This window comes from Helianthus annuus, chromosome 14 (assembly GCF_002127325.2).
Source record: "Helianthus annuus cultivar XRQ/B chromosome 14, HanXRQr2.0-SUNRISE, whole genome shotgun sequence".
Classification (NCBI taxonomy): Eukaryota; Viridiplantae; Streptophyta; class Magnoliopsida; order Asterales; family Asteraceae; genus Helianthus; species Helianthus annuus.
In genome coordinates this window covers 50,005,127-50,027,273 of record NC_035446.2, presented here as the reverse complement: position 1 = coordinate 50,027,273, position 22,147 = coordinate 50,005,127, and the positions used below count along the sequence as shown (strand labels likewise).

General features: G+C 41.9%; 1 protein-coding gene across 1 annotated transcript; it reads right to left on the bottom strand.

The window, feature by feature from the left end:
- Positions 1–16,007: 16,007 nt before the first annotated feature.
- Positions 16,008–21,371, bottom strand: LOC110906645. Its single transcript, XM_022151747.1, has 4 exons — positions 20,442–21,371; positions 19,311–19,718; positions 16,252–19,210; positions 16,008–16,114 (listed from the first exon to the last, which is right to left on the bottom strand). Exons 1-4 carry the CDS (start codon positions 21,369–21,371, stop codon positions 16,008–16,010), a joined length of 4,404 nt encoding a protein of 1,467 aa, XP_022007439.1.
- Between the last annotated feature and the right edge of the window lie 776 nt (positions 21,372–22,147).

Here is a 22,147-nt window from a genome sequence, read left to right as displayed (position 1 = left end):
CTTCGCGAAGTCCACTTTCTAGGCCACGTAGTAAACAAGGATGGGATTCATGTAGATCCATCCAAGGTTGACTCGATCAAGAACTGGCCTGCACCCCGCACACCAACAGAAATCCGCCAATTCTTGGGTTTGGCAGGGTATTACAGAAGGTTTATCAAGGACTTCTCAAAGATTGCGCAATCCCTCACTTCACTGACTTAGAAGGGTGTCACCTATCGCTGGGGTGATGCACAGGAGTCCGCATTTCAGCACCTAAATGATAGACTTTGTAGCGCACCTATCCTCTCATTGCCCGAAGGCCCAAAAGATTTTGTGGTTTATTGTGACGCTTCCATCCAAGGACTTGGTTGTGTGTTGATGCAACGTGACAAGGTCATTGCCTACGTCCCGTGCCAACTTAAAGTTCACGAAAAGAACTACACTACACACGACTTGGAATTGGGAGCAGTTGTTTTCGCGCTTAAAATATGCAGATATTACCTGTACGGTACCAAGTGCACCATTCACACCGATCACAGGAGTCTCGAGCATATCTTCAAGCAAAAAGGAATTGAACATGCGTAAACGCCGATGGGTCGAGCTCTTGAACGATTATGAATGCGCTATCAAGTATCATCCGGGCAAAGCCAATGTTGTGGCCGACGCCCTCAGCCGAAAGGATACTATACCTAAGCATGTACGTGCGTTACAACTTACCATCCAATCTAACCTTCCCGCTCAGATTCGCGATGCTTAGGTCGAAGCATTGAAGGCAGAGAACATCAGGGCTGAGTCCTTACGAGGATCGAGGCAACGACTAGAACAAAAGGAAAACGGTGCCTACTATGTTAACAGACGCATCTGGGTTCCACTTTATGGAGACTTACGCGAGCTTGTGATGGATGAAACACATAAGTCTCGTTATCCAGTACATCCTGGTTCGGATAAGGTGTACCATGATCTCAAGACTACATACTGGTGGCCTGGTATGAAAGCCAGCATAGCAACCTACGTCAGTAAATGCTTGACCTGTGCTAGGGTCAAAGGTCGAATACCAGAAACCATCAGGCCCACTCCAACAACCAGAGATACCTAAATGGTAATGGGAGCAAATTTCCATGGATTTCGTTACTGGCCTGCCCAGATCTCAACGCGGGAATGATACCATATGGGTAATCGTGGATCGACTGAACAAGTCTACACATTTTCTGCCTATCAAGGAAACGGATAAGTTTTCTACCCTAGCAGACATCTACCTAAAAGAAGTGGTATCAAGGCACGGAGTGCCAACCTCCATCATTTCTGATCGTGACGCTCGTTTTACCTCTGAACTGTGGCAAGCTATGCATAAGTCTTTTGGCTCACATTTAGATATGAGCACCGCTTATCACCCACAGACGGATGGGCAATCCGAACGCACCCTCCAAACCCTTGAAGTCATGCTTAGGGCATGTGTAATCGACTTTGGTAACGGCTGGGAAAAGCATCTATCACACCCCCAAAATCCACTCGCGGAGTACCACCGCTTGGAGGCGTGACATAACCAGGATCAAGCCACCAATCATATTGAACATGTAAGTAATAAGTAAAAGTAAATATAATTCAACCAAACCAATATGAAAGGTGTTCAAAACATAAGTGCAATATCAATATTTAGCGGAAGCATAAAAATAAACCCATCATAAGTATGAATATATAATGTAAAAATGTTTAAATCAAAGCATTCACGATCCTTGCCCACAACGACCGCTCCTCCCAGTGCAAGCTCCATGTATACCTAATGACCTGCAAGGCATGTAACAGAGAGTCAACAACTAGTTGAGCGAGTTCACAGTGGATTGTTTAGTAACAGTGTTCATTTCGTAAAACGGTTGTTTGTTTAGAAATCCATGTATCGTATATAATTACATCGCGGCCCTCCAGGCATGTTTGCGAAGATTAGTGGGGGTTTCCCATGTATTGTAGACTAGTTTTATTTGTATCGCGGCCCTCCAGGCATGTGTGCGAAGTTTAGTATCAGTATCGCGGCCATTCCAGGCATGTGTGCGAAGATCAGTATCAGTATCGCGGCCATTACAGGCATGTGTGCGAAGAGTAGTGGGGGCTTCCCCATGTATCACTAGTCTAGCAGTATCTATAAGTGACCTTTCCCAACCGAGGTCAGTATTTCATAATTCCCAACAACAACGTAAATACAGATAATCATCCAATCCCATTCCCTACCCCGGGAATCCCATGCCTTGGTAAGAGTGTGAACTCACCTTGGTTTGCTCGGTTTGTTATTGTGCTTCTAGTGTTAATTAATGGTTAGGTCCGTTACACACGACCTTAGATTGTTTCTAGATGAAGAGAGGGATCAAAAGTGATGATTGAGAGCTTGTGCCACCAAGAATGATGAAAAGATGATTGCAGGAGATGATTGTAGAGGAGGATTGAAATACGTATATGTGAGAGAGATTGGGGTTAGGGGTTATTAAGGTTTCACTAACTACTCTACTTACCCTTAAGTATCATCTTTTACATAAAACACACACACCACATATAATTTACAGTCAAGGCACAAAGTTCTCATGTAAGTCAAATAATGCACCAAGTAATGCATAGTTCCATGAAATGCTAAAGATTGTGTGACCAACTTAATTGTGTTAAGTTAAAGCATTAACCTGAAGTTACGGGTTGTCACATTATCCCCAACTTGAAAGAAATTTCGTCCCGAAATTTAGCATGCGGTTACTGAGGAAGCTAGTTAAGTTGTATCATTTACTGGTTTCCCTGGGGTGTCACAGCATCTCCCGTTAGTGGAGTTTTCATATAACAACAGTTACCACACCAGCATCTAAGCCGCTCCATTTGAGGCATTATATGGACGGAAATGCCGGGACCTCTCTGTTGGGCAGAAGTTGGTGATAGTTAAATCACTGGTCCAGAACTCGTAGTAGATACAACAAAAAGGATTGCTCAGATACGACAACGAATGGCGGCAGCTCGTGACCGTCAGAAAAGCTATGCGATAAGCGAAGAAAGCCAATCGAGTTCCAGGTTGGGGATCGAGTGCTACTCAAAGTCACACCTTGGAAAGGTGTAGTTCGTTTTGGCAAACGAGGCAAACTCAACCCGCGATACGTTGGGCCCTTTGAAATCATTGAGAAGATTGGCAAAGTGGCCTACAGGTTGAATCTACCGGAAGAACTCAGCGGAGTTCACAACGTGTTCCATGTGTCGAATCTGAAGAAGTGTCTGTCAGATGAGACCCTCATAGTTCCTCTCAAGGAACTCACTATCGACGACCAGCTGCGATTCGTCGAAGAACCAGTAGAGATTATGGATCGAGATGTTAAAATTCTCAAACGCACCAGGATACCCCTTGTCCGAGTTCGTTGGGATTCCCGTCGTGGCCCAGAGTATACCTGGGAACGAGAAGACCAAATGAAACTCAAGTATCCCCAGTTGTTTAAGAAAAATGCAACCACTACTGAGGCTGAAGCTACCGCAGAATTTCGGGACGAAATTCCAAATCAACGGGGGGATGATGTGACACCCCAAGAAAACCAGGAAACCAACGCAACATAACTAGCTTCCTCAGTAACCACGAGCTAAATTTCGGGACGAAATTTTCTTAACAGGGGGAGAATGTGACAACCCTCGTAATTCCATGTATTCCGTACAATTTATTATTGATAATTAAAGTGCTTGACGACTGTATGGAATTACTTAACTGCTTTCTGATATCTGTGTTATGCTTACATGTGCTTGTTAACATACTAGTAGTATGCAGAAAAGTCACTAAATAGTCCGTTATAATTTCCTAAGTGTTAGAAATTAAAAGTGTTACAAAAATATACATAAAAGACACTTTACGGATTAATTAAACACTTTAACGGAACAGTATCAAACCGAACAACCGGACTTTACCCGGAACATAAAAATATTGTCAAAGACATTGTTTATCCTTTTCTGAGCTAGTTAGGGTCCCCGAACACCCTAACACCCGTTATATCTCATAACACACAAATAACCTATCTTAACTCCTAACTAATCTAACTAAACATTAACCATATAGTTCAAATCAAACCAAACCCCCCCATCCAACCGAATCGGTCCCATGTAGGGGACACACCCTTACAATGTTGATTATTTTATTAATAATTGTCTAATATCTTCCATACATGTTACACCTTGGATAACTAGAAGTTGTGGACTATAAGTATGCTTAAGGGGTAATCACATTCCATTCACCAACACTTCAAAATTTCAACTCTCTCTCTCTTCCTCTCCTTACAATCAGCCGAACCCAACACCCTCTACCTCACCACCTTCAAGTTTCAATCTTGCCATTTTACATACTTACAAAGGTGAAAGGGTTCATACAAGGAGGCTCTGTACTTACGGAATCACAAGGAGCTCTCTACATCGCTATTAACCACCTTGTTTTCGCTTTGATTCTTCCCTAGCCTTGAGCTAGTAGTAAGTGCTTCTAAACATCCCCTTGATCTTGTTTAAAGTGGTTAATAAGTGATTTAATGGCTAAAAATCAAGAACACACAAGATCATAACTTAAAGGCTTGAAAGTAAGATGAATATGTTGGATAAAGAGTAGATGTGTGAGTAAATCATGTAGATCTTGTGTTGTTATGGTTCTTGTTGATTTCATGATGATTTTGCTGGTTAATATTGATGTTTGATGTTGTTGTGATCATTAAACATGTTAACGGAATCAATCGAACACACTTTATAATGTTAAAAGACTGAAAACAGCTTGCTGATCTGCATTTCCAGCCGCCTCTAACTGGCTGTAATAGAACCATAACTTAATGAAAAATGCATTTTCTGAAGCCTAGATTTATGTATTATGAAATACTGTCGTAATGGCACTGGAATCATAATTTTTGGACTTCGTTTACTATTTTTAAAGTGTCATTCCGTAACAGCAGCTAGAGCTGCATTTTTCTGCAGAAAATTGGCCATGTGTTTTCAGTCATAACTTGAGTTCCGTGTCGAATCAGCCCATGAAATCTGTACAGTAGATGGACACTGATGTCATAGTAATTGTCCCACTGGAATTTCGTCAATCCGACTTAAAAAGAATTTTTAGTGAATTATTCCGTGGGCTGCAGTCAGAAAATAATAAATCTGAGTGCAGTCAGGAAAATGATTTTTAATAAAATATTGGTGATGAATTAGATCCCAAGATTTTTACACAATAATATTTGGGTCGTTTAGCATCTTCTGTAAAAAGTTGGGAATTTTTGAAATAAGATAACTATTTTATTAAAATGCTCGAAAATAGCCCAGTTTCGGATAATTAATTTGAAACGACATAAGTAGTGATTTGCGTTGTCTAAATGTCGAATATGTTATCTGTGAATGATCTAACATGTTATGTGTCGATAAAAGTGTTATGTGCAATGTCGTATATTTATTTGTGAATGGGAATGAATGGGGAGTTTATATGGGCATAAACCGCTAAAGTAATGCATGCTGTGTGATAGATACGTGTAGGAACTTTGTGCTCTATTTGAAAACCACTAAATGATTAACTGGTAATTATATTAGGACGTGATTGACCGACCTCGACTGTTAGCTATGTTTGAGAATCTAACCGAGCAAACCAAGGTGAGTTCACACACTTTCTAAGGCATGGGATTTTTAGGGGTTTGGGAATGGGTTAAAGAATTAATTCCAACACATGTATCCATTCAGTTCGACCCATGACCACTCCAGCTACACCAGACAACAAGTTCCAATCCAAGACATCTAACGATCTGCGAGCATGCAACAAGTGTATCAGACGACGCTGGTGAGTTCATAGTTTTACGAAAACGTTAGTTACCAAGTGTTTAATCTAGTTTGTTAACAGATTCAAAAGTAATGTTGATAATGTCTCGATACTAAACAAGACGGCTCCTGATGTATGTTTTTCCCGTTCCCCAGTGCTCCTATCAAAACACTGGGCATGACTGGGTCATTAGTTCACAACCGTCCTCCCCGGTATGGTGTGAGGGTGCCAAACCTAAGTAGCGCTACCAACTAATACCCGTTACCTCCCCGGTAACACAAAAGATGGGACTTAAGAATGATAAGGTGAGATTATTATCCAAAATCCTAGTTTTACCCAAAAGACTTATCCCTCCCCGGGATACCCACTGACTGTCCCAACCACCAGGACGCATGCTCAAGAGATGAACTCACCTTAGATTGCTCAGTATGTTATGTTACCCATTCCAAGTTGGTCAACCATACCCCAAAAGGCTCGATCGACTAAGATACTGCTTCGAGAGGGGGGGGGGTCTACCACTGCCATCGTGCGATTAGGGAAGCCTAGGGTTTGGGGTATATTTGTGTTATCACGGTACGTAACCTATGTGTGTATATAAGCCAAGCCACAGGCCGGCCCCAATGCAAGACCAACTTGGGCTCCTTCAGGCCCAAACACAAATACAGCGCACACATGTATTCGGATTGGGCTTCAAAGGGCTTCAAATGCCGCGGACCAAGAGAATCAAAGATACAAGTGTGGGCCGGGTAAATGTATATAGTCCATTACACGTGTTTGGCTTTTGGGCCTGATCTAACGCATGGGCCGAGACGAGAGGGATCCATTAGTCAAGAAGTGTGTGCTATGCGAGTTTTCAGCCCATGTATAACAAGTGTGCCAAGTAAGCCCACAATATAGTTAATCTCCTAACTTAATTTGAACACACATAAAAACGTTTAATGGTTCCTAACACAAGTGCAAATCATACATACGTAACATTTAGTGGTGCACAAAACGGACAAGTAAAAGTAGAGACACACGCTAAAGGTTGCAGAATTTTAAGTAGTGCTAACCTTAATTATTCGGGTTGTCACATCATCCCCAACTTGAAAGAAATTCCGTCCTGAAATTTGATAAGTAACCCAAACAGCAAGGTGTTAGATCCGGATGACTGTGGGTTTCTCCTCAGGTACCACATCATCCCCAACTTGAAAGGGAATTTCGTCCTGAAATTCGACAATGACATCCAAAAGTGATTCAACTATTCGACCGATTAAAGATACCGGGGCTTCATCAGATCATTGCGTTCTCACGTGATCTTCAGTCCACGACTTGAGTTCCTACGAACTCCCATGATTTGAAATTTGACTAAGTTAACGAACCTTGGCTTCCTGGTCCATGTTTTTTATAGATTCCTTGACAACTACAACTTGTCATTAACCTTAGACTCTAGTAAAAAGATATCACAAGTGTTTCATTGGACAAACACTGCCTTAGATTCAAGACGTAAATTTACATTACGTTACGTGGCCCAACGTAACGTAAGTTAAGTTTGCCACGCTTTCCCAAAGCGTACCACACCCTCCCAAGGTGAAAGTTTCAACAAGACTCGCTCGCCTGCAGCGAACTCCCAGTGTTTTCTAAGCTTATCAGCTTTCCTAGCGGTCATGCGTTGTCGCCAAATGAGTTTCGATCTAAACAATCTTCCTAAGAGTTTCGAGTACAAGTCCTGGACCTGTGATTAGGTTGTCACCCACATTAGTCCATCAAGGAGGTTGGCATTATCATCCCTGCAATGCTTCAAACAGAGCTATCTGGTTACTAGAATGGTAACTGTTACGGTAGAACTCAGCGAAAGGTATGTGTTCTTTCAAATTTTCACTACGTCATTCACACACATGCTCGCAGCATATCTCCAAGTGTCAGGATGGTTCGTTACTCTGTCCGGTTGTCCTACATTGATAAGTAATGCTCATGTCTAGACGTGAGCCAAGAGGGTTGTGTAGTGCCTATCATAAATCAGGTGTAGATCAAAATCAGAGGTAACAGGGGTTGGCACCTTGTGTAATGCCTGAGTTTATGTAATGCCTGAGTTTATGAAATGTTCCGAATATATTGAGTTGTTGAGCTGAGTGTATATGATGTTCATTGGTCCGAGTATAATTGGACTACCAAGGGTCCGAGTTTAAATGTTTGATTGAAAGTCTGAGTTTAATCTCAACCCTTGTCCGAATATAATGAGTTTACTTGGGCCGAGTATAATGAAATGATTGTTGCCCGAGTTTAAATGTTAATCACTTGTCCGAGTTTAAATGTTTTATATATGTCCGAATATAATGCCCACATGTAGACCGAGTTTAATGACTTGATGAGGTCCGAGTTTAATCATACTTAAAGTGGTCCGAGCTTAGTGATATTTGAATGGGCCGAGTATAATGGTTATTAAAAGGTCCGAGTTTAATGTATTTTACATGGACCGAATTTAAATGAATATCAATGGTCCGAGTTTCTTTATATGCATGTGTTAACCGAGTTTATTAGGGAGTATGAAGGTGGTCCGAGTTTGACTATTGACATGGGGTCCGAGTTTCTTGAGGAAACCCCATGTCCGACCTCTGTGAACAGGGAAACCCCCCCCCCACTCTCTTGTCCGACCTTTAGTGGTCCGAACTTCATGCTCACCTTATCTAGACCGAGTTTACTTGTAATGTCTTGCCTGAGTTTGATTGTGATATGTTGAATGCTTGCATACAATCACGAGTTTACTTGTTACTTGGTTCTACATGTTAAGATACTGCTTGTACTGTGTGATACAATAACAGCATGTTCTGTTCTACATGATGTGATATCTATGTTGCTGTAATGGTGGTATATTACTATGTTTATGTGCAAACCATGTTAGTTGAATATGTAATCGATTATCAAACTCAGTTGATTGAACGCCAAGACTTGTGAACCCTAATTGATAACGGATTCCAAACACTTACATTATATCCTGTGCAATATATCCTAGGTCGTGTATAACGGACTTAGGCCATTGTTAAACCCTAGAGCATAGCATACCGAGCAAACCAAGGTGAGTTCACACAGCCAAGGCATGGGGTTCCCAGGGTGGGAATGGGATTTGATTGTTTACTGGTACTTATCTATATTGGAACGTAGTGATGTGATTTGATGAACTATGGTACGTACACCGCTGATTGAACTACGGCTAGACTAGTAACACTTACTGAACTGATCTTCGCACACCTGCCAAGGGTTGGCCGCGATATTATGACTGACTTCGCACACCTGCCTTTGGAAGGCCGCGAACTGTGATTTACTAATCTTCGCACACCTGCCTGGTCGGCCGCGATACAGATAAACCTAGTCTAGAAAACTTGGGATGAACATCCCCTAATATCTTCGCATACCTGCCTGGGAGGCCGCGATGGAAACTAATACGATATGTGACATAACGAACGAACATACTACTACTCACGCTATACTATTACTGAACTGTTAACTGTGAACTCGCTCAACTAGTTGTTGACTCTCTGCTGCATGCCTTGCAGGACATTAGGTACATATGGAGCTTGCACAGGGAGGAGCAGGTCGTTGTGGTGCATGGATCGTGGATGTTTTGATAAACTTACAACACTTGAACTATCTACATACATTGGATTCTCATTGTTACGCTTCCGCAACTTAAATTATGTTTTGTTGGAATATCAATCGTATTGAATGATTTGTTTACATTTATTATACTTGACATTAATTACATGTTCGATATGATTGATGGCTTGATCCTGGTCAGTCACGCTCCCAAGCGGTGATACTCCGCAGGTGGATTTTGGGTCCCACTTTATGGCGGTCTACGAGAGCTTGTGATGGGCGAAGCGCACAAGTCTCGCTACTCGGTACACCCAGGGGCGGATAAAATGTACCACGATACCAAAACAACATACTGGTGGCCAAGTATGAAAGCCCACATCGCCACCTATGTTGGCAAATGCTTGACCTGTGCAAGAGTCAAGGTTGAATATCAGAAACCCCCAGGCCTACTTCAACAACCCAGGATACCACAGTGGAAATGGGAAGAAATTTCCATGGATTTTGTTACGGGCTTACCTAAACCCCAGCGTGGGAACGATACCATATGGGTGATCGTGGATCGACTCACCAAGTCTGCACACTTCCTAGCGATAAAGGAAACGGAAAAGTTCTCCACTCTTGCATGCATCTATCTTAAAGAAGTAGTTTCAAGGCACGGGGTGCCCACCTCCATTATTTCGGATCGGGATGCACGATTCACGTCAGAACTATGGCAGGCGATGCACAAATCTGCCGGCTCACGATTAGACATGAACACAGCTTATCACCCTCAGACGGATCGACAGTCTGAGCGAGCGATTCAAACTCTTGAAGACATGCTTCGGGCATGTGTTATCAATTTCGGCAACGGCTGAGAAAAGCACCTCCCTTTGGTGGAGTTTTCGTACAATAACAGTTATCACACCAGCATTCAAGCCGCTCCATTCGAGGCATTGCACGGACGTAAATGCCGGTCACCTCTCGGTTGGGCAGAGGTGGGGGATAGTTAGATTACAGGCCCAGAAATGGTAGTTGACGCTACCGAACGAATTGCACAGATACGGCAACGCATGGCGGCAGCTCGCGATCGCCAGAAAAGCTACGCAGATAAGCGTAGGAACCCATTGGAGTTCCAGGTCGGGGACCGGGTTTTACTCAAAGTTTCACCCTGGAAGGGTGTGGTTAGTTTTGGTAAACGAGGCAAACTGAATCCGCGGTATGTCGGACCGTTCGAAATCATTGAGAAAATTGGCAAGGTAGCCTACAGATTAAACCTACCACCTGAACTCGGTGCAGTTCACAATGTATTTCATGTGTCGAATCTGAAGAAGTGCCTGTCAGATGAGACCCTTATAGTTCCTTTTAAGGAACTCACTATCGACGAGCGGTTGCAGTTCGTCGAGGAACCAGTTGAAATCACGGACCGGGATGTTAAGGTCCTCAAGCACAAGAGAATCCCTCTTGTTCGAGTTCGTTGGAACTCCCAGCGTGGTCCAGAGTATACCTGGGAACGCGAAGATCAAATGAAAGAAAAGTACCCCCAGTTATTCGAAACCAATGCATCCACTACTGAGGCTGAAGCTACTACTACTGAATTTCGGGACGAAATTCCAAATCAACGGGGGGATGATGTGACACCCCAGGAAAACCAGTGAACGATGTAACTTACCTAGCTTCCTCAGTGAGTGCGTACCAAATTTCGGGACGAAATTTCTTTTAAGTTGGGGATAATGTGACAACTCGAATTTCCAAGATTCGTTTTCGTATTTATTGCACGATCATGTATTGATTGCCATGAAATTATATATGTTTTGATTGTTTGATTGTGCATAGTTGTTTATTATTTGTGAAACTTGTCAAATGTGTAAACTTGGTGGTGGAACTATGAAATAGTTATGAGATGGTGTACTATTGTAAATTACATTAGTTAGGGGTGTAGAGAGCCATTAGTGAATTTGATTATACTTAACCCTAATCCCCTCCCTAATCATTCACTAATCACTTTCACCAAAACCAAAGCACGTACTCTCATTTCTTTGGCTCTCTAGCAATCATCACCAAATCATTTGGCACAAGATAATCATCACTTGATTCCTCTCTCTTTAGAATCATTACAAGGTAATTGTTTAATCATTGTTGTGATTAATTGTTGATGGTTTATTGATTTCTTGATTCTTGTGTTCATGGAAAACCCTAGCTCTCATGTAATATTCTGTGATTTAATCATGGATAGTTGAAATTACAATGATGATCAGATGCATGCTTGATAGGTATCATGGTGATAATTGTTGTGGTTTAACAATCGATCGAATAAACTTGTTTGCCGTCATATGATTTGATTTAGGGTTTGCTTGAAGGATTTACGTAACTGATGAAATCGTATGGAACGTGAATGTCTCGTATAATTACTGGTAGTTTGTTCTGAGTTTATGTTAATATGTTGCCTGAGTTTAATGTAATGCCTGAGTTTATGAAATGTTCCGAATATATTGAGTTGTTGAGCTGAGTGTATATGATGTTCATTGGTCCGAGTATAATTGGACTACCAAGGGTCCGAGTTTAAATGTTTGATTGAAAGTCTGAGTTTAATCTCAACCCTTGTCCGAATATAATGAGTTTACTTGGGCCGAGTATAATGAAATGATTGTTGCCCGAGTTTAAATGTTAATCACTTGTCCGAGTTTAAATGTTTTATATATGTCCGAATATAATGCCCACATGTAGACCGAGTTTAATGACTTGATGAGGTCCGAGTTTAATCATACTTAAAGTGGTCCGAGCTTAGTGATATTTGAATGGGCCGAGTATAATGGTTATTAAAAGGTCCGAGTTTAATGTATTTTACATGGACCGAATTTAAATGAATATCAATGGTCCGAGTTTCTTTATATGCATGTGTTAACCGAGTTTATTAGGGAGTATGAAGGTGGTCCGAGTTTGACTATTGACATGGGGTCCGAGTTTCTTGAGGAAACCCCATGTCCGACCTCTGTGAACAGGGAAACCCCCCCCACTCTCTTGTCCGACCTTTAGTGGTCCGAACTTCATGCTCACCTTATCTAGACCGAGTTTACTTGTAATGTCTTGCCTGAGTTTGATTGTGATATGTTGAATGCTTGCATACAATCACGAGTTTACTTGTTACTTGGTTCTACATGTTAAGATACTGCTTGTACTGTGTGATACAATAACAGCATGTTCTGTTCTACATGATGTGATATCTATGTTGCTGTAATGGTGGTATATTACTATGTTTATGTGCAAACCATGTTAGTTGAATATGTAATCGATTATCAAACTCAGTTGATTGAACGCCAAGACTTGTGAACCCTAATTGATAACGGATTCCAAACACTTACATTATATCCTGTGCAATATATCCTAGGTCGTGTATAACGGACTTAGGCCATTGTTAAACCCTAGAGCATAGCATACCGAGCAAACCAAGGTGAGTTCACACAGCCAAGGCATGGGGTTCCCAGGGTGGGAATGGGATTTGATTGTTTACTGGTACTTATCTATATTGGAACGTAGTGATGTGATTTGATGAACTATGGTACGTACACCGCTGATTGAACTACGGCTAGACTAGTAACACTTACTGAACTGATCTTCGCACACCTGCCAAGGGTTGGCCGCGATATTATGACTGACTTCGCACACCTGCCTTTGGAAGGCCGCGAACTGTGATTTACTAATCTTTGCACACCTGCCTGGTCGGCCGCGATACAGATAAACCTAGTCTAGAAAACTTGGGATGAACATCCCCTAATATCTTCGCATACCTGCCTGGGAGGCCACGATGGAAACTAATACGATATGTGACATAACGAACGAACATACTACTACTCACGCTATACTATTACTGAACTGTTAACTGTGAACTCGCTCAACTAGTTGTTGACTCTCTGCTGCATGCCTTGCAGGACATTAGGTACATATGGAGCTTGCACAGGGAGGAGCAGGTCGTTGTGGTGCATGGATCGTGGATGTTTTGATAAACTTACAACACTTGAACTATCTACATACATTGGATTCTCATTGTTACGCTTCCGCAACTTAAATTATGTTTTGTTGGAATATCAATCGTATTGAATGATTTGTTTACATTTATTATACTTGACATTAATTACATGTTCGATATGATTGATGGCTTGATCCTGGTCAGTCACGCTCCCAAGCGGTGATACTCCGCAGGTGGATTTTGGGGGTGTGACACTTCAGTTCTCCAGTTTGAACAGAGCGATTCTGATCAGGTAGGTTAAAGTCGATAGTGGGCTGCAAAACTCGTGCACGTTTAGGTTTCACAGTCGTACTTATTCAAAAGTCCCATCCAACGGTGCCTTTACATGTTTTAGCTCTTTCGAAACAAAGGTACATGGGAGGCCCTTGTGATCGGTCTAAGTAGTGCATTCGGTACCGTCCAAGTAATGCCTCCAACTTAAATCCAAGAACCACGGTTTCCACCGCAGGTTGTGTACCGTGCAGTTCCTCTTCGTAACTCCATTACGTAAGTCATCACCTTCTCATGTTGCATCGGCGTGTTACTGGGACTCTGATTCAAACCATCATGGTATACCATTGAATCATCCGTACCTTCGGGTAAAGACAATACTCAGTACATTGTAGAGTTGGGTTTCAAAAGCAGAAAAGACGTTCTCCTGTTTTGTCTCCCGTGAATACACAACACCCCGCTGTGCTAAAAAGGTTAAAGCTACGCAATCTTCGAAAATCCCGCGATGAATATGCGATAGTATCTAGCAAAACCAAGGAATTGCTGTATCCCCGAAGGAATCTTTGGTGTCGATCTGTTTCTAACAAAATGGATCTTAGCGAGATCCACGTGTATTCCCACTTCGTTGACTACAAGACCAAGAAAGTGTACTTCCCAAATCCTGAAGTCACGCTTAGGTAGACTTCGCATGGAGTCGCTCCTCCCCTAGGAGCCCTAAGATAATATACAAGTGCCGCTCAGGGTGTTCCTTTCTCCTGGAAGTGGTTCAAAACATCATAGGTAAACACGATTGACGAGTCTGACGAGATGAGACTGACACATACTACTCATGTAATCACTAAGGCTGCTGGTGTGTTGGATAGCTTAAACAACATGAACAGAAGATCGTAGTGGTCGCGTTGTGTCTGTAACGCCGTGTTAGGAATCATCCTCCCCTGGGTCTTCCAATAGGTGACAGTCCGATGTTGAGTCGGTTTCCGAATGGACGCTTGATCGTTGCAGCAGGTCTACCAGGTCGTCGATGCGGGATAGAGGGTGACGGTCTATGATTGCCACCTTGTGGTATTCTGTACACGTACGAATGGACTCGTCCTTCATTTCTACAATAGAGCTTGGGCTCTCCAAGACGAGGAGCTAGATCGATAAAATTCCCATCCCGTAGTTCCCTGAAGTCGATCGGACAGTACTTGCAACTTTCCAGGCGCCAGACGATAAGGAGTACGAGAAATCTAGGCTGCCTCTGGTCGTGAGATCAAACTGAGATTTTACCTAATCAGCCATGGGGGGGGGGTAAACCTGGAAGTTCCTCGGGTAACACGCTGAGAGGGATCACGAACAATTTGGTGGATCCTCGATCCTATTTCCATAACCCAAACGTTAGTACCGGTTGCCAACATAGCGGGGTAGTCCCTCCGTAGACACTTCTGGCTTTCATTGCTGAAAAGATACAACCTTTACACCACATTGATGCTGTAGGACAGATGACGATTCGCCACTAGGGAGAGGGGCACTCAGAATTTTCTCCTCACAAGGTATATCCGCGCGTTATCTGGATACCCAATCCACCCTTACTACTGCATCGAAACTATCAAGGATAGCAGAAGGAAGTTCGATGTCGAACACTTGTCCCACAAGGTAGAGTTTGCATCCCAACGAACATATGAGATTTCATCTGACTTTCCATCAGCCGATTCCACATCAGGTTCGGTTTCAAGAAGTATCAGGATTCCCAATACTATCATTATTCCCTTGGTTGTTGACGTCCTGACTTAGCAACAATCAATCCATGTCAATGTCACCTTCGTTTCCATGCTTTAGACTACGATTATGAGTACCTTGATGTTGCCGCGACTGTTGCCTCCAATGCCGTTGCTTGAAACGAAGCCCTACGATCTTTCACCAACAAGGTCCATTTTTTCACATTCCTTTCTTTGGGTAAAGGGTTACCCCGGTGATTTTATAATATAACCAAAATAAAACAAGTAGGAAGGCAAAGTTACCCCCTAGTTCTCTTCGCGACATACCGCAAAAGAGCCAAACAAGAAAACAGCCAAATAAAACAACCAACCTAGATCATTACAATACTAAAAATATAGGTCTTCAGTCTTCATCCAAGAGATCTTCATTATTAAGCTTCCACTCCTCCAGAAATCGTTTGACATTGGCTTTTCTCTTATACTTGAAATATATTAACTTTGTTCTCACAGTGTTTATCACAATATCAACAATCTGCTCAGGAGGTCGCAACCTGTTACTAAAGAATCTTGTGTTTCTTTCACTCCAAATAGCATAAGCCATAGCCGCCACAAGAAGTTTACTAGCAACCGCATGAGCCGCTTTGGACTTCGCTCTCGGAATCAGCATTTGGAGATATCTTCCCACGTCTCTCGGACCGAGTTCATGCCCACTTTGTTCCGAACACTATGCCAAATGGATCTCGAATAAGCACATTGAAAAAACAAGTGCTCATGTGTCTCTTGATCCGCAAAGCATAGCAAACAACACATCTGGTTCATAGAACTCATAACCATATGATTCCATTTCAGAATGCGATCTTGAGTCCACAGTTTCCTCTTAAAAATAAGCCAACATATGAATGCATGTTTAGGAATGTTAAAAGACGACCACACAACATTCGACCAATCAGCTGGAGGCTCTCGGATATGAATAGAATGCCATACTTCCTTGGACGAGAACGGGACTAAGTTACCATCCGAATTCAGCCACAAAACTCTATCCTTTGCACTTGTCAAATTCAACGGACGAAGCTGAAATAGATTCGGGTATACCCTTCTCCAATCATCCGGCCAGATCCATGCACCATTTTGAACATCCGTAACTTTTGACTTGATAGATAGACCATATCTAGCCATTTGTCTAGGAGTAACAACATTAGCAAGAGGACAATCTGCACTCCATTTATCAAACCAAAGAAAAGTAGACTGACCATTACCGATTTTTGACCAAAAGCAATCTTGAAAAATATGTCGATATCTCAGTAATTTCTTCCAACCCCAAGGGGAGTTTACTTGCACCGGAATATCCCAAACACTACGGCCCCGAAGTCTATAAATCCCAACCCAGGCCGTCCACAAAGAATTCCTATCCGATAAAATACTGTGAATATGGTAGGCCATAAGGGATTTGTTTACCTCCAAAATACGTCTAATTCCCAAACCGCCCTCCCATTTTGGAAGGCAGACCTCCTTCCAAGCCACTTTAGCTCTCCCTTTAGATATCGTGCCATACCCCCATAGAAACCATTTCATTTTGCTCTCCAGATCCTTTATAATACTAGCTGGTAAAATAAATACCGAGGCCCAATACACATGAATAGAGGAGAGAACCGAAAGGACTAATTGAAGCCTACCAGCAAACGATAGAAACCTGTTCTTCCAATCTGCAATTCGTTTGTTCATTCGTTCCACTAAAACCTTGCAATCTTTGATCAACAGTCTCGAAGCCAGCAATGGAACACCCAAATATTTCATGGGTAACTTCCCTTCTTCAAACGGAACCAAATCAACAATCCTGGACTTGACGGAGCTGGAAACATTACAAAAGAAAATGGAGCTTTTGGAATTGCTGGGGACAAGGCCGGATACCTCCTCAAAATTCTTCAAGGATCGCATGATCATCTTTACTGAGCCAACATCTCCCCTAGCAAATAATAATAGGTCATCCGCAAAACATAAGTTTATTATCATTTGTTTCTCACACTTGTTATGGAATCTAAACGAGGAATCTAAATCAGCTGCTTTTGAAAGAATCAACGTTAGCACCTCCATCACCATAGTAAATAAGTACGGAGACATTGGATCGCCTTGTCGTAACCCACGCTTTCCTTTAAAGTAGCCATGGACATTCCCATTTATACTTAAAGAAAATGAGGTAGTGGTGACACATTCCATAACCCAAGCAATAAATATAGGCCGAAATCCAAAACCATGAAGAACATCCCTAAGGAATCCCCAATCCACCGTATCGTACGCTTTTTGAATATCCACTTTCATAGCACATCTATGAGGACCATTATGACGGTGATAATTATGCATGAGCTCCTGCGTTAGCATTATATTATCAGAGATCCTTCTTCCAGGGACAAACGCCGATTGGTTGTTGTTAATCAAATCCCTTAACCCTTCCAGAATCCGAGTCGTTAGAATCTTACTTATCGCCTTATAGACAACATTGCAACATGAGATTGGTCTGTAATCCGTAACAACTTCGGGAGTGTTTACCTTAGGAATGAGAGCCAAGAAGGTATGGTTAATCTCTTGAAGCATTCTACCCGACTCAAAAAAATCAATCACAGCATCAGTAACCTCACTACCAACAATAGGCCAAGCCTTTTTAAAGAACCCAGACGTAAACCCATCTGGTCCCGGCGCCTTATTCTCAATAACTGAGAAAATAGCAGATTTAACCTCCTCTTGTGTCACTGGGCGACACATATTGTTTGCCACGAGAGGGTTTAGAGAATTCACAAACACGTCTCGGTTCACTTTACCAGCCATAGTCCTATTTTTACCAAGAAAACCTTGAAAATAATTAACCAGAGCTGATGAAACCTGATCTCCTTCATACATCGTCCCTTCCGTGTCTTTGATAACATTAATTTTATTGACATGGTTTCGGCACTTCAAGACATTATGAAAGAAAGCTGTATTTGAGTCCCCAGCTTCTAACCATTTTTGTTTAGCCTTTTGTTTCAAAAATCTTTCCTCGTCCAACGATGCTTCCGTATACTTTTTAATGCACACACTTTCAGCTTCCTTAAGAACCGAATTGAAAGGATCAGAATCCAACGATTTCTGCAAGCTATCCAGCTCATCTTTAAGGTCAAGCACCTTCTTGTGAATGTTTCCTTGTTTACGTAAAAGCACTCTTAGTGGATGCTTTAACCCCCTAAGTTTCTTGACAAGACGAAACATCGGAACTCCCAACACTTCGACATTCCAGCCGTTTCTAACAACATCCATAAATTCTTTTTTGTGGGTCAAGAAATTTGTAAATTTAAACGGTTTTGGTCTAACCCGAGCTGCCTTTTGCATTTTCAACAGACCTGGGCAGTGATCAGAGACACCATTCGGAAGAAAGACCGCGTAAGCATCTACAAAGGTATCCACGAAACTAACATTAGCCATAATTCTGTCCAACTTCTTCCGAATCCCAATGCCATTCTTTGGACGTTGATTCCAAGTAAAGTGCATCCCATGAGCTCTAACATCAAGAACCTCGAGCACATTCACACAGTCATTAAAGTCCCTCATGGCAGCCGTGTAAGTAGAAGAGCCGAAACATTTGTCTTCTAAGTTCAACGCGACGTTAAAATCACCCATAATTATCCACGGCCTCGATTGCACCACTCCTTTATGCATTGTTAAGGAATGCCAAAGATTTTTCCTTTCTTGGTCACTATTACTTGCATACACCACCGATACATTAGTCATAGTATTATCTTTTTTAAACAGAACTTGGATGTGCATAACTTGATCAGTAGCATGCACCACCATTACGTCAACATCTGCCCTGTTCCAACCTAGAATGATTCTAGTGCCTTTATGGCATAAATTCCCATTGGACGTCCACTCCCAACTCCTAAAAACACTCTTGCAAACTTTATCAAGATTAGCCAACTTAACGTGAGACTCAAGAATTGCCAAAACCTGCAGCCCATTATCTTTAACAAACTTTCGAACCTCCTTTTGTTTGAGGGGATGGTTCAAACCCCTGATATTCCAAGCTGCAATACTATCCATTAATAACCTCCTGAGCAGGTGTGCTTGCACCTGTATTATTAGACATACCTGATTTGGAACCCTCCATAAAATCATATCCACCTATTTCATCATTAAGCCTGACTTCATCAGCATCCGATCCCCCATCATCACCCATATCATTAAGAGCCTCAAAAGCATTGCTCGTACGAATACCCGGTGCTTTAGAAGGGTTCGGTTTGGACGAATCCACCTTATCAGGTTGTTTGTCCAACTTTTCGGTTTGTTTCTTGGGCTTGTAGATAAGTCTCTGTCTATCTCTAATATTAAACTGATTTCTTGAATTCTTTTTCCGGTTATTGCCACTCTTAAACCCTTGTTCATCAACATTCACTTTATCATTACCCTTCTGAACAGGTTTCACATGAACAATCGCTGGACATTCATCATTACCCTTCTGAACAGGTTTCACATGAACAATCGGGGATGTTAATGATTCGTGGCAATCGATCATGAACTGGATGGATCAAAAGGCTAACTCAAGAAAGACGGATCACATTGTTGGTAAGCTAGTTATTGCGGCGGCGACGTATTATATTTGGCATGAGCGGAACAATTGTTTATTCTCTAATAAAGTGGCCAATGTTAATGCGGTGTGTGATAAAATCAAAAATACTATCCGGCTTCGATTGATGGGGTTCAAATTTAAGGATGGCTCGCACAATCAAAGCATTCAAGAGAAGTGGAAGCTGAGTCCTAGTGATGAAGACAAAGATCCGGGCTAGGCAATTAGTTGTATAGTCTGTTTTTGATTTGTTTGTCGGGCAGTGTTTAGTTTCTTGTGTAGTTTAGTTTGTTTTGGTTGTGACGCTTGTCGGTGATTTTGATCTTGTTGTCCTAGTCTTGGTATGCCAAGTCTAGTAGTGAGTATCGGCGTCTCGATGCTCCCTGTTTTTATTCTTTGGTTGATATAAAATTTCACCGGGGTAACCCTTTACCCAGACATTCATCATTACCGTGCCCAAAAACATTACAAGTGTTGCATCGAGGAGGTTTCCACTCATATTCCACTTTTATATTGCTCTTTAGATATCCACCATCTTCAACATTCGGAATAGCCACAGTCACATTCTCTTTGATTTCCTTCTCCGCATCAATTTCTATTATAGCTCTAGCATACCCGCTCCTTCCCCCATGAATCCATGCACATCTTAGTAGTCTCATTATCAAGCACCTTAGGGGTGCCTATCCTCGAAGCAATCAAACTCAGCCCATCCTCCGTGTAAGCAGCTAACGGAACATCGTGCATTTTTACCCAAACAGGAATCTTTTTCAGTTCTTCCTTCTTTAGTTCCGTATTCGGTGTCCATTGTTTAAGGAAAAGTGGTATGTTTCTAATAAGCCAAGGACCATCTTGCAACACATTATCCATACCTTCTTTTGAGTTAAACTTGAAAAAGAAAAACCCTTTACCATTCATCATACATTTCTGCAACCCATATTTCTCCCATCTATGACTAACAAAGTAATCAACAACCGGAAACGCCAATCGTTTCCCCAGAAAATACCCGAATAAAACATTATTAAATATGTCCTGTACCTGCTTAACTGAAGCAATCGGAATAGTCACATCCGCTTCAACATCCTCGGCAGCTTTAGTATTTTCCATAAATCTGAAGTTAACCTTCTGAGATGGAATAACTTTTGATAAGTTCTCAGCATAAGACTGCCCTATTACGGTGTTTCCTCTATCCAAGTTCGAGTTACCTGGATCCCTTCGGATATACTGGCTACCTTGCACACCATCTTGATTGATCATCAAACCCTTATCAGCCGACCCACTAGGGTTTGCATGAAAATCCTTCATTGCCGCCATAAAACTCCCTTCACAACCCGAACCAGAATTGACTTCCACTGGTTTAGAGATTTCAAATAACCCATCAATAACCGAATTATTGTTGGTTGAGTAAATACCCCGCCTAGGAAACAGATTGTTACCCTCAATATTCGTCACCCGCAAACCAATTCCATGAACCGGTGGTGATTTGTCTTCCGTCCCCGGAGTAACATCTTCCTCCAACGGCTTATGCCCATGACTTCTACCCTCCATGCACACATAACACCAAAAGAAAACTCAACTCCAGCCAACCAAGAAACAAAGAAAAACCCTAATCCTGTAACCCTAGCGCCGAAATCAATCCTTAACACATTAAACCAGAGTATCAATCTAGCTAAATTAAACTCAGTTAACCGCGACCAATCACAACCAGATTAATATGTCAGGATCTCTAAACAGCAAACTATGGCGGCGATTGAGGAGAAACGAAAAATTGAAACCCTAATTTCAGATTGATTACTATTGCTAACGAGTTCGTTATAGAGATTAATGAACAACTCTAATCACAGACTGTTATACAAACGAATCTCAAAAAAATTAAAACCCTAATTTCAGATTGATTACTATTGCAAACCCTAGTTCTACAAATAATAGCTCTGTGTTTATTGATCATTCTGATTTTTGTGAAATGAATATATCTTTTCACATTCCTTGTCACGTCTTAAGGCGCTTCTCATTGTGCTGGCAGTTACACATTCCACACCATAGTCAATTGTCATCGTTTATGTCCCGATTAATTCTTAGGAGTTGACTCCCATAAGTCGCTGACTAGGGTTAAGAATTCGATTAAAGTCAATTTGTTGGTGTTCGTTGCCGTAATCAGGGTCGTCCCATTACTGAGGTCGGTAAGGTACTACGCTCATCTTCTGGTCCATCGATCTTGCAAGTTGATTAACTAATACAAGGTATATTGCTAGAGTGTTGTAGATATGATCTCACTTTGGGATCTAAGGCGTCAATACGTTAAGTTCCAGCAAACAAAGAAAAGT